We start from the raw sequence: 13,390 nt of genomic DNA on the forward strand, positions 1-13,390 counted from the left end.
GTGAATAATGACAAGAGGGTGTGAGAGTTTAAACTGTGTCTGAGGATAACTAGTTCTATTGTGTTTGATAAGTTGATAAATCTCACATTGATAGAGACTAGATTTTTTGTTGATAAAAAAATAAGGATACAACATATTAACATAATTGAAATTGTGATGAACCAAACAACAATGCCATAATAAGACATGATTTTTGACAAACTCAATCTCAACAAAAAATACAGGTGGGGAATAATTGTGTCTTTAGAGAGATTTTCTTTAAGCATATATAAACATTGATGCATTTCAACATTTTCAATCACCTTTCTTGAGTCCACCACTTAAAATTCACAAGAGTTTGCAAGGAATTTATTTATACATTTTATATCATGAGTAAGCTTATCGATTGAAATCAAATTGCACTTCAACCGTGGAACATATAAAACCGAGGAAAGAATAATATCCGAGAGAGCTCCACATCTTCTTTCCCAACAATGTTTGAGTGTGATCCGTTTGCATGTCTTATCAATCTAGATGTAGAAGTCTTTTGATAATTGATTAGTGTATTGATGTCTCTGATCATATGATCAGTGGCTCATGAATCTATGATCCAAGTTCTAAATCTCTCATTACTGATAAGATCGGAGAATGATAATTACCTTGGAGTGTCGTGAGATTGATGTGTTTCTCTAAATTATCTCTAAGAAATTTTTTTAATATTTTAAGCTGCTTCTTGTGAATGGGTCGATCGGCCCTTCGGATGTGATGGTAGTATTAACCTTTTTCTCTTTTTCTGTCCTTCCATGTCTAGGTTTCCAGTCTGTATGCCATCCATTAAGTTTTCAATTTTTGTCCTTGATATGCCCATTCATCTTGCAATAGTCACATGTGGGACGATTCTTCTTGTGCTTTGAGTCACGGGAAAAGTATGAGTTTGCAGGGTCGAGCTCTTAGTACTTGGGAACCCCAATTTCCAGTCAACATTTATTTTTGGGACCCTTGAAGGTAGTTATGACAATTGAATTTATGATTTGTGATAAAGTTAGAGAGTTCGGGAGCTGTTTGGACATAATCCCTGGTTTCTGATTCAGAATTAACCTCTAGAGTCAAACTTGACGTCTTCTCTCGTATTTGGCATCAAGCCTAAACATATTTAGAGCTACTTCTAATTGCTGGACTGAAGCTTTTGCTTGCTTGCTGCTGCTGCATCTACTATTTGAGGATTCCGTCGGAGGAGGGTCTGCAGGAAAGAATCTGAAAGGGAGAAATCCAGCTGCCTGAAAAACAAATGTGGGCCTGCAGGGAAGGTGTTCTTGCGGCTGAGATGATGAGGGCCTGGAAGGAAGGATCTTTTAGAGATAGAAGGTGTTTATGTTGCTACAAGGAGTTTCTAGCTGCAGGAGTTCTATTAGAGGAGTTTTTGGTTGTAGGAATGGGTTTTCCGATCACAAAAATTTTGACAGAAGAGTTTCTGGAGGAGCAAGTGGCTAGGGTAGCTCTAAAGCTTTAAGATCACGTAGAAAACATGCTTCGAGAGGAATAATTCTCTTGATTCTTATTATTTACATGTAGGGTACATATACAGGAAAAACAATCCATTATAATCTATAAAATTACCAAATATATCTAACCTAAATTAGGAAAGGAAATAATTTTGAAATAAAAAGTAAACGAACACAAAATAAGAAGAGAATAAATTAATCACAGGTTTCCTAAGTTGTCCCAATCAAACCTTCTAGGATCTTCTCAAATTTCCGGTCAACCGACATGAAAGAGAGAGTCAGATCTTCTCAAATTTCTATAGAGGCTATAGACTTGTATTTTGCCATCATATCTTGGCTTGACATCCTATACTATCAAACATGTTTTTTCACATCTCGTACTAATATAAGTTAATAAAAATTTTCTTTTGCTAAAGAAAGAGTTATCTGTCAAAATTTTCGGGCCATTCCCTTGCCAGCACACTCATTTAAAATACTGTGTGAATTCGTAAAAATGCTCAGTCTGTTCTTGTAGAATATGTAGCCATTTGATTAGTGGAATTGCTCATACAGTCTATTTTGTCAGCGAGCCCAAATTGCAGTGACATGTATTCTGTAACACTTTAAATCTATTTACATTCGACTCATGATAGTAATCAACAAGAGATGATGACTCAGTGCATCAACTAATTTATTCTTGCTCTCTTCCTTGTGCTTGAGCATAATATGGAATGAATACAGAAACTCTACCCATGAAGCAAGTTTAATTTTTAGCTTACTTTGTCTATTCATGAACCTCAAGGCTTCATGATTAGTGTAAAGAATGAACTCATTTGTTAACAGATGTGATTCCAGTAATTGAGAGCTCTCATAATAGCATAGAACTCCATGTCATAGTTAGAGTATTTTCTCCTAGAATTATTCGAATTTTCATTTAAGATAACAAAAGGTTGTCCTCCTTGACTCAGCACTACTCTAGTCTTCACATTGAAGTCATCATACTTCAACTTGAACACCAGATTAGAATCTGGAAGAGCTAGGACTGAGGTATGAGTAACCCGTTTCTTCAAAGCTTCAAAGTTAGCTTGCTCTTCATCTGACCAAGCAAATCGGTTGAACTTAAGAATCTCTGTTAGGGGTTCCATCCCCGAGCTGAATTTTTTGATATCTCTCCTATATAAGAGAAGTTAACTGATGAGATTGACCTGCCTTTGTGAAGCATGTATGCAATTTCAAAAAATGACACTTCTTCGAGTAGCCATACAACTTCTATGTTCGAATAACTCCAAACATCTGCAGTAAGTACTACAAATGCTCCTCTGAATGACTCAAAATCAATGTATCATCAAAATGTACAATCATAAACTTCCCATGAGTGTTAGAAAGATCCAATTCATCAGTCTCATAAAGGCCCCCAAGCATGGAGCATGTTTATAACCTGATTGTACACTAGTGCAATCCATCTTGCTTCTTGAATGTAGTCTTTCACTCATCCTTAGGTCTCATCCGTGTCTAGTAATATCCACTGTTAGCTCTATATAACTGATCCTCCAAGTCATCTAATCTTAGAATGGGGAACCCATACTTGATGGTAATCTTGTTCATTGTTCTGTTGTCAATGCACATGCTTCACGACACATCCTTCTTGTGCAAAATCAAAGCTGGTATGGTACATATATTGGTGCTCTCATGAACTACTCTCAAACTATCAAATCCTCAACCTGCTTTTGCAACCCCTTATACATTGTTGGTTGCATTCAATTTGGGAGCACTGATTTGGGGATGAAATCTATAGAATGTTGAATCTCTTATAGGGTGATAATCCAGATGTTAGGATGTCAGTCTTAACATCCTAAGTCTTTCAATAGGGATCGCACTGCCTTAGGTATCGACTCCTCTCTCACTACGCTCCACCATCATCAAGGTGGGTCCCCCTGACATCGAACTACATCGGGTATAACTCCTGTCTTAGCGTCCCTAACATCACCCAGAGTAATCTCACTAGAGTTTCTCTTATAGCATGTAAAAATGTAGCATGATGTATTATAACTCCCATCTCTATCACAGTTCTCATCACTTTTGACTCCTTCAATGACAGAAGTACACTACACTTCCCATCCATGATAAATGAATATATGTTTTTGTAGCCATCATGAAATGTTCCTCTGATATTGTCATGGTCGGCCCATCAAAGTGTGACATGCATTCATAGGCATGGCATCACACCCTACTTGCCTGTAATTTGTCTCCGATTTTAAAATCTACCGAACATCTCTTCTCATCACTGATATCATTAATCTTTTTCAACCAATTCACGGAATGAGTGGGAATGCTTTCTGGGTAGTGAGACTTGATTTGTCTACCTTCTTTGTAGATATCACATTTTCACAAGTAGCTCCATTTGTGACGAGAGTACACGCCTTTTACTTTGCAATACAACAGGTACGAAAGATGTTATATCTAAATCTCTGTTGATTCTTCTTTAGCTCGGTTTGTAGGACTCGTCGAACTACAAGCATTTCAACATCATTTGTTGATAGTTGATATTCTATATTTTTCTCCTCTCTTGATATTGGGGGGCCTATGATATCTACTTCTAAGTTATTTGACTTAAATGATTCCAACTTTCAAAGTTCAAATGGAAGATAAAATATTGAAGTTTATTTTTTTATGTTTTCTTAATGTTTTATGCTCTCCTACCACCTTGTATTCTCATTTACGTCAATGACATTATTATGAATTCCTACAATTGTGGTTGTGGGGCTAATTAGAAAACCAAGATTCTATTGTTCTTCTTTCCTTCTCCAAAATCTTGATTATTGTTCAAGCTCCTGCTTAAATAACACTAGGATTAATAGATTGTTGAACTCTACATAGGCCGTGTTATTGTATTCTAACTTTAGTTTAGTCTGTTGTTACGTTCTACTTGAATATGTGATCTTTCACAGCATTGTGATCACGGGGCAAGTATGTCAATAAATTTCAGGGGGTAGGTGGTGCAATTCTAGATTATTATGTAATTTATACGATGCTATCAGTATTTTAATAGCATGTTATTGCTGTTGTTGTCTTGCTTGACCCAGTTATGCTAGAAGTCTTGATAATTCATTGGGGAAGGTTTCTTGTTAAGCTGCATTTGTCAAAATTCATGGTGAAGTTTTTGTCTATTCTTCATTCTTTGCAGTTTGCCTGTTTGCAGTGTTTCTGGTGGTAGAATTGAGTGCACCATGCAAACTATTGCTGACAACTTTCTAAACACGTATGCTTCACAGCGCAACAAAGGCATTGAGGGTATTTAGCAATCGGGCATGCAAAGCATTCAGATTCTTTTTGGATTGCATACATAGCACACAAGTCTTATGTATTTGAATGTCTCACACCTAAACATTCATATTTAAACACATAGCACTCAATTCCTTATTATCACATTAAAAATAGTACTATTACCACTTTTAAAAACTCAAGTACACCAAAATGCTATGTATGTAAATACAGAAATTTAGGTATTAGATATATAAATACATAAGAATTGTGTGCTATTTATGTAAATTTATTTCCCTTTTGTTTTCCTTTTTTTTCTCTCTCTGATCTTCTTTCTACAGGTTCACTGGACACTTTTATTTTATATAATGAAAGGAAGAGGGTTACTTCATCAACTAAAAGGAAAAGAAAAATTGCAGACACGTCATTACATCAGGCATGTCCTATATTCTATTAGAGATAATAGACATGATTGAATTTTAGCATAAATTTGCAATTGATTTCTTGGACAATTTCGAAAGAGCTCTGTTGTCCTCGTTTGTCATACCGTTTTTCTTAGTCTGCTAATACTATCGTGGATTTTGTAGACCATCTTTAGCAAATTTAACTTTTATGAATTTGCTCGTTTCCATTTTTCAATACCATTATTTAAATTTTATTAAAATTTGTTCTTGTTTATTTGGCAAATACATATCTTTATGAGTTTAGGCACATTGAATGACAAGATGAAATTTTACCATGAAGCTACCGGTAGAACCAAATTCCTCAATACTGTTCCATGAAAAATTTTATATATTAATTTTTTGCACTCCACAAAATCATATATATGTGTGTGTGTGTAGGAAAAATACTTGCTTTTTATTATTCACGTATAGGATATAGGGTACATATATATAGAGAAACCAATCCATCCTAATTTACAAACTTGGCAAATATATCGAGTCTAAATTAGAAAAGAAAATAATTCTAAAATAAAAAATAAATAAACAAACAATTGGAAGGGAATGAAACTAAGAAATGTGTTTCCGGAGATAGCCTCAATCAAATATTTCCATGATTTTGTGAAGCAGCAGGCTGGCCCACCATAGAGAGGAGCTGAAAATTTCAGCTTTCCGCACTTCCCCTTTAGCTGGGTTGTAGATGTTGTATAAACCAAGCTTGGTATTGAACTCTGAGAAGGTGCTTAAAGGAAAAGCCTCGGTGAAGTCATCAACAACTTGTTGGTGTGTCGATGTGTAGCTTAGTTGTATAATTCTGCCATTAACCTTTTTAGAGATAAAATGTCTTTCAATTTCATTATGTTTGGTTATGTCATGTTGCACTGAATTATTTACAATACTGATGACTATTTGACTATCACAAAACATTTGTATAAGTCTTTTGTCAATTCCTTTAATAATTTTTGAATCCAGATCCCTTCACAGATTCTTAAGATGAGTGTCCAATACTTTGATTCAACATTGCTTCTGGAAACAACTTACTTCTTACTTCTCCATATAACCAAATTTTCCCATACAAAAGGGTGATAACCTGTGGTGGATCTTCTATCAGTGATTTCCCCATCCCAATTTGCATCAATGTAGATTTTTACCTCTCTGTTCTGGTTTTCTCAAAAAAATAATACATAATCAGGAGTCACTTGAGAAACCTCAAAATCTTGTACACTATTTCCAAATGCTCTTTATTTGGATTATTCATGTGTTGGCTTACAATTTTAACAAAGTATGCAATATATGGTCTTGTATGTGACAAGTAGATGAATTTTCCTTCCAATCTCTTATATCTTTCCTACACGCAAAAATACGCTTTCTTCTATTAGACTTCTTGTTGAGATCCATTAGAGTATCAACAGACTTGCATTCAATCATCCTTGTCTCATTTGATAAATCTAGGAGGTATTTTTTTGTGATATAAAGATGTCTTTTTTGAACCTTGCTACCTCCTTACCTACAAATTATCTCATGGTTCATAGGTCATTGATCTCAACTCAGTCGGAAGCACTTCTTTGATTTTGAGAATCTTGTTTTCATGATGATCAATAACAATCATATTATTCATATATACTATCAATGCAACAATCTTACATCCCCAAGTCTGTTTTATGAACAAAGTTTGATCAGCTTGACTTTTAGAATATTCATTAGATCTCATAGTTTTAGCAAATCTTTCAAACCAATTTTCTAGTGATTGCTCAAGTCCATAGAAAGACCTTCTGAGTTTGTATACTAGGTGCTTGTTGGAATCGCTCTCAATTCTTGGTAGTATCTTTATATACACTTATTCTTCCATATCCTCATTCAAGAAGGAATTTTTTATGTCAAGTTGTTGTCCTCATTCATTATTAACTGCTACTAAAATGACAGCCATGATAGCGTTTAGCTGGCAACCGGTGCGGATGTCTTGTGATAGTCGATCCCATTGGCTTGAGTGAAACCTTTTGCAACAATTTTGGTTTGAATCTCTCAATACCTCTATTAACTTTGTCTTTGATGTTGAACACCCATTTGCATCTAATGGGCTTTTTATCCTGAGGCAGTTTAGTAAGAATCTATGTGCCATTATGCTTCAGTGCTTGAATCTCCTATTCAACTTTTTTCCTCTATTTTGGATTTTCAAGAGCTTCATGATTGAAATTAGGAATTTGCACACTATCAAAGTTAGAACAAAAGCTTTGAAGGATTAGAATAATTTCTCATAAGCTACCATCCGAATTGAATATCTAATGCAGCTTTCCTCGTCACTAACATCAAAAGAGAAAGGGGACAATTCATGAGTAATAATCCCCCTGACTCGAAATTTTAGGTTAATGTGGACTCGAGTTTTGGTTTAAGCAGTTCTATCCTTGCAAGTTGTCTTCCACCTACTCAAGTTTTTTCTTCCTTCTTGTGTACATATGAAGTTCTTTGTTATGACTTTAGGTTGAGTTGGTTGGATTGACTGGATAACCTCAACCGAGATAGGAGAGCTAGGTGGAGTAGGTGGCGAGGCCGTGTAGGTGTCATCAATTACATCCCAAATTTGATGTTCAATTGCATTCTCACTGTGAAAATTAGATATGGGGTAGTAGATTGATTTTTTTAAAAATATGATATCCTTGAAGTTGCATTTTCTGGTAATAGGAGAATAAGATTTATACACCTTTTTGTTGGAGGTATGCCCAAGAAAAATACACTCGATAGATTTTTTTTTCAAATTTTCGGCGATTTCAAGAATGTATGCGAACAAGGGATAGACACCCAAAGATTTTAATTTATATAAAAGAAGAAAATTTTGATGCGAGGATAGGTAACTCTCAAATCGTGAAGTTTTGATTTGAAGTATCGGACTAGACATTCGATTGATAAAGTATGTTGTAGTAAGAATTGATTTCTCCTAAAAATATTTTGGAACTTGATGATAAATTATAATTGGGTGGGATACCTCAAGGAGATGCATGTTCTTTCTTTTAACTATCTTATTTTGTTGTAGGGTAAAAACACAAACTCACTTGGATGATTTCATTTTTTGAAAAATATGACCCGAGATGGAATTAAAATATTTCTTTGCATTAGTAATTTTGATGATCTAAATTTTGCTTTGGAATTGATTTTGAATCATGTCATATAAGGAATACTCAATTAGTTTTTGTGTGATCTTCAATAAATGAGGCAAACCATGTAGCCTAACTTACATTTTTCACCTTTGAAGATTCCCAAATATCACTATGGATAATGAGAAAATGTTTTAGGGTTTATACTAGGTCATGGGATAATTATTTCTAATGTGTTTGACAAATTAATAAATCTCATAATGATAAGAATTAGTTTTTATTGATAAACAAATGAGGATACAACTTTGTGACATAATTGAAATTAGGATTGCCCAGGTGACAAGCCATAACATAAGTTATTTTTTGACAGACATAAACTCAATAGATTTAGAAATTTAAGATAAAAATGGAGGTGAGATTATTTGTGTGTTTAGAGAGTCTTTCCTTGAGCAGATATAAGCCTTGATGCATTTCAATATTACAATCACATTCTCTGACTCCACCACTTGAAATTCACAAGTGTTTGCAATAAATTTAGTTATATATTTCTCATCATGAGTAAGCTTACTGATTGAAATCAAATTGCAGTCCAACAGTGGAACACATAAAACATAGGAAAGAGTATTATCTGAGAGAGCTCCATATCTTTTTTTCCAGTAATTTTTGAGTGTGATCCATCTACAAGTCTGACCGCTTTGGATGTGGAAGCCTCTTGATAGCTGACCAGAGCATTGGTGCCTCCGATCATGTGATTAGAGGCTCCTGAATCTATGATCCAAGTGCTAAATCTCCCATTATTGGCAAGATGTGAGAATGATATATTACTTTGGTGTGTCGCGAGGTTGGTGTGCTGTTCTGAATTACCTTCAAGTAGTTTTTTTAGTACTTCAAATTGTTCCTTAGTGAATGGTTCAACCGACCTTTCGGATGTGGTAACAACATTATCCTTTTTCTCTTTATCTTTTCTTCCGTGTCCAGGTTTCAAATATGCAGACTTTCCATGAAGTTTCCAATGTTTATCTTTCAGATGCCCAATCTTCTTTCAATAGTCATATGTGGGACGATTTTATTTGAACTTTGTGATACTGGTGTTAACCCAAATAACTATATTGAAAACAAATATTATTATGCAGAAGTAAATAAATGGTTAAAATTCACACACTGAAAGGGGAATTACAACAAAAAGATAAAAAAAACTCACACTAGGTCGGATCTAAGGTGGTGGTTATGGCCATTAGGGGTTTGGAAGTTTTGGTAGATGATTGGGATGGTTGGGTGGTGGTTGTAACAAGGAAGGAATTTTTGGTGGTTGTTTTGGGGGTGGCAGGAAGTGTGGGATGGCTGAACAACCATATGATAGTAAGGGGAAGGGATTGTGAGGTTGCAGGATAGGGATATAACACCAAAAGGAGGGATTGATGGGTTGCGACAGCGAAGGTGGGGGTTTGGGACAGTGAAACCAACAAATTAGGTGGCTAAGACAATGAGGGGCAGCGAAGGGGAAGGGCGGTGGACTGTAGGAGAGCAGAGGGGAGGGGGTTGTCTGGGAACTGCGACAGCGAGGGGGATGTTTGGAAAGGTTGTGGAGCAGTTGGGTAAGGATAAATATCCCCGATCGAAATACAGTCGGAGCAGCACTTGATCTTTGGCGGACAGTCACCACCTCAAACGAGTTATAGCCGGAGCACCATCTCATCTTCAGATACAACTCTAGAATGGAAAACAGCCTCGACGGCTTGCTTGGACAAAAAAATGAAATTTGGACGATAGAAGTTGAACCATAAAACAACATGTAACATATTTATAATAAGTATTAGTAGTTAGAATATGAAGGAATTAAAATAGAAAGGAAATAGAATTAGGAAGGGAATAGAAAAAGTTAAGGGATCAAATAGGAAAAAAGGGTTCGCGGTACTGTAGCAGCTACAGTATCGAGACCCAATCTCCCGATTGTTTATATAGTTTAATTCAACATGCTCAAATCCGTGGTACTTGTAACACTTTCTGGTTGTGATAGATTTAGGGTTACAGATTGGTTCCCCCTGTTCTTCTCTTTGAATCTGCTCTTCCTTTGACAGGTTCTTCTCGGGTGTATTTTGGCTGTAAGATCCTGAGGTTGAACTTTGCTTGTAAGATGAAGTGGTCGCTCGGTGATGTAGTCCCTCCCTTTCTGAAGCTAGGGTTTGAAGTTTCTGTTAGTAATAAGGTGGTAGGAACTCGCGATGTTTTTCCCGCTTCATCTTCATATTTTATATGTGGCCTCCTTTCGACCTTCTTTAATACCAGATTTCCAAATTTCATGGCCTTTCTTCTTCATCACTGAAAATCTTTCCTATGAAAAGGGCTAAAATTCTCGTCATTTGCTCCTCTTTGGCTTTCCCCGACACCATCGAGGGTAAGTCTCTTCTGGGTGTCATCAACAATGTCCGCCAATTTCCATTGAAGTTGGCGGATCTCTCATTGTTTCTCTTTTCGGGTAGGCTCGGACATGTTTCTGTTTGGTGGCATGGCTATGGTTTAGGGTTGAGAGGTGAAATTGGGAGCATGAGACTAATTGAAGGTGTAGAAAATTTAATTTGGGGTTGCTGATTTTTTAAATTTAGCAAAGAGAAATCAGGATTAGGTCAAAATTTGGCTATGGTTTTGTGGTTGGCCGAAATAAATTTTTTTTTGGTTTATGACAGATGCCAGAAAATCCTAGGATATGAGTAGGGTGGGCTAGCTCTTATACAATTGATACCAGAGTTAAACCAAACCACGATAGAGAAAGCAAATATTATCGTTTAAAAGCATATAAACGGTTATACTTCACACACCGAATGGGGAACTACAACAAATACGACACAGAAACTCACACTAGGGAAATGTGGTGGTGGTGGCTATTAGGGTTTTGGAAGTGTTGGTAGATGGTTGGGTAGTGGTTGTAACATGGAAGAGATTTTGGGTGGCTGTTTTTGGGGTGGCAGCAGGCGTGCGATGGCCGGATATCGATATGATAGCTAGGGGAAGGGATTGTGGGGCTAAAATGGTGATGTCAGATGGCATGACAAGGGCAGAATAACAAAAGGAAGGATTGGCATGTTGAGGTAGCGAAGGTGGGGATCTGGGACAACAAAGAAGGTGACCGGGACAACGAGGGGCAGCGAAAGGGAAGGGCTGTGGACTGCGGGACAGTTGAGGGGAGGGTTGTATATTTTGAACCCACAGGCGGCATCAAAGGGGGGGGGGGGGGAGTTTGTGAAAGAGTTGGGTAAGGATAAATTTCCCCGCGGGATCTTAATACAGCCGGAGCAGCACTCGATCTTTGGGGGACGGTCACCACATCATAAGAGTTATAACCGGAGCGCCTTCTCATTTTCGGATACAGCCCTAGAAAGGAAAACAACCTTGACAACTGACTTGGACATAAATCTAAAACCTGGGAGGCAGAAACAGAACCCTAAGACAATAAAACAACATATAGTACTAGTAGTTATAATATGAAGGGAATAGAAAAATGCAAGGGATCAAATAGGAAACAAAATGGTCTGCAATATTGTAGTAACTACAGTACTGCGACCCAATATCCCATGTCACTTTGAGTCACGATAAGATCATGAAGTCTGGTTTCAATCTTGAATAATTTTGTAGTTTTCTCAATGTTGGAATATGCTTATCCGGTAACCTCCCATATTTCTATGGCAATTTTGTGGAACAAAAAATTTTCTCTCACTTCAGTGGTCATTAAGTTGACTAGTCAGGACTTAATATAGTCTTGAATTTTCTGTGTAGTTGTTGGGGTCAATGATCTTAGAAACTGTGCTCTCTTTTTTGAGTTGTTCCTCTTTTCCTTTACAACAAATGTACAAAAACTCAGAATGAGACTATTGAAAGAAGTTATGATTATTGAGTTTATGATTCGTGATAAAGTCAGAGAGTTCAAGAGTCGTCTGGATAGAATTCGTGGTCTCTGATTTAGAATTAACCTTTAGAGTATAACTTGATGTCTTCATCCCGTACTTTGTCATAAATCCTATGCACGTCTAAGTCTGGAAGCAACCGAATGATTGTGGCATACAAGAACAAGGTTGCGATAGCTGGGAAACCGGTGACAAATTGCACCAGGAAGCCAATGTAAGGGTCTGAAGGGTCAGATTGCGCCTGTGAAGAGGTATTGCATATAAGAATCAGAGGATTTGGATGCAGACGATGGGTTCACGACGTACAGTGATGCAATACAGAGCACTCAATTCGATGATTTTGAAGCAGACGACAATCCGAACACAAACGATAGGATCATGACTTATGGTGATGAGAAATAGTTAGGATTCATATTTGTTGGGAAACCGAAGAAAGGAGTGGATATAATAACGATGGAGGCTGTTGGAGAGGCTCCAACAGTTGTTGGAATGAGCAAAGGAGGGCTTGCAGGTTGAAGGAGAGTTAGGGTTTGTTTCCTTGCTCTGATACCATGTTGAAAAACAAACTTTTGAGAGTAAAAATTCTTTTTTTTAATTATTCACATGTAGGGTACATATATATATAGAGAGAAATCAATTCTTTCTAATTTACAAACTTACCAAATATGTTTAGTCTAAATTAGAAAATGAAATAATTTTGGAATAAAAAATAAACATAAAATAGGAAGGGAATAAAATTAAGAAAGTTGTTTACAAAGATATTTTGAATCCAATCATTTCATTATTTTGTGAAACAGCCAGCCAACCTGCAATGGAGAGGAGTTGAACCTTTTCAGCTTTCCACGATACACACACACACACTCAACCATCGAGCCACCATAGTTTATACATGATCTATCTCTTAACTTCCCTAAAACTTTTATAATTATGTTCGTGTTGGAATGAGCTGTGTTATCCTGAATATAGTTAGTTTCAACTATAGAATTTCAATTTGGTTATTTTACCAACCTCTCTTAAATTACTATCCTATGGTAATTTTTTTATAAAATTTGTTTTATAATCATATCATGCAAAATACAACTATATGCTATTAAGTTTTCTTGTTTTATCCTAATAGTTCTGCTGAATAACTCCTCTTTACAAAACTAATGTATCATTGATTTCGATGCTTCGGGCCTGTTTGGCGCAGCTGCAGATTCTCAGCTTTTCAGCTGCAGCTGCGCTGCCCCAGGAAGCAGCTG

The 13,390-nt window shown here is 36.4% G+C and overlaps 1 protein-coding gene across 2 annotated transcripts in view; it reads left to right on the forward strand.

The window, feature by feature from the left end:
• Window positions 1–13,390, forward strand: part of LOC110026546 (UTP--glucose-1-phosphate uridylyltransferase 3, chloroplastic) — an 85,220-nt gene that overhangs the window by 38,232 nt on the left and 33,598 nt on the right. For both annotated transcript variants that reach the window (XM_020727520.1, XM_020727519.1), the window contains exons 9-10: window positions 4,660–4,751; window positions 5,063–5,157. In XM_020727520.1, coding sequence (XP_020583179.1) covers window positions 4,660–4,751; window positions 5,063–5,157 — 187 coding nt within the window. The remainder of the gene's footprint in view (window positions 1–4,659; window positions 4,752–5,062; window positions 5,158–13,390) is intronic.

The sequence above is a fragment of the Phalaenopsis equestris genome, unplaced genomic scaffold, assembly GCF_001263595.1.
Source record: "Phalaenopsis equestris unplaced genomic scaffold, ASM126359v1 Scaffold000378, whole genome shotgun sequence".
Classification (NCBI taxonomy): domain Eukaryota; kingdom Viridiplantae; phylum Streptophyta; class Magnoliopsida; order Asparagales; family Orchidaceae; genus Phalaenopsis; species Phalaenopsis equestris.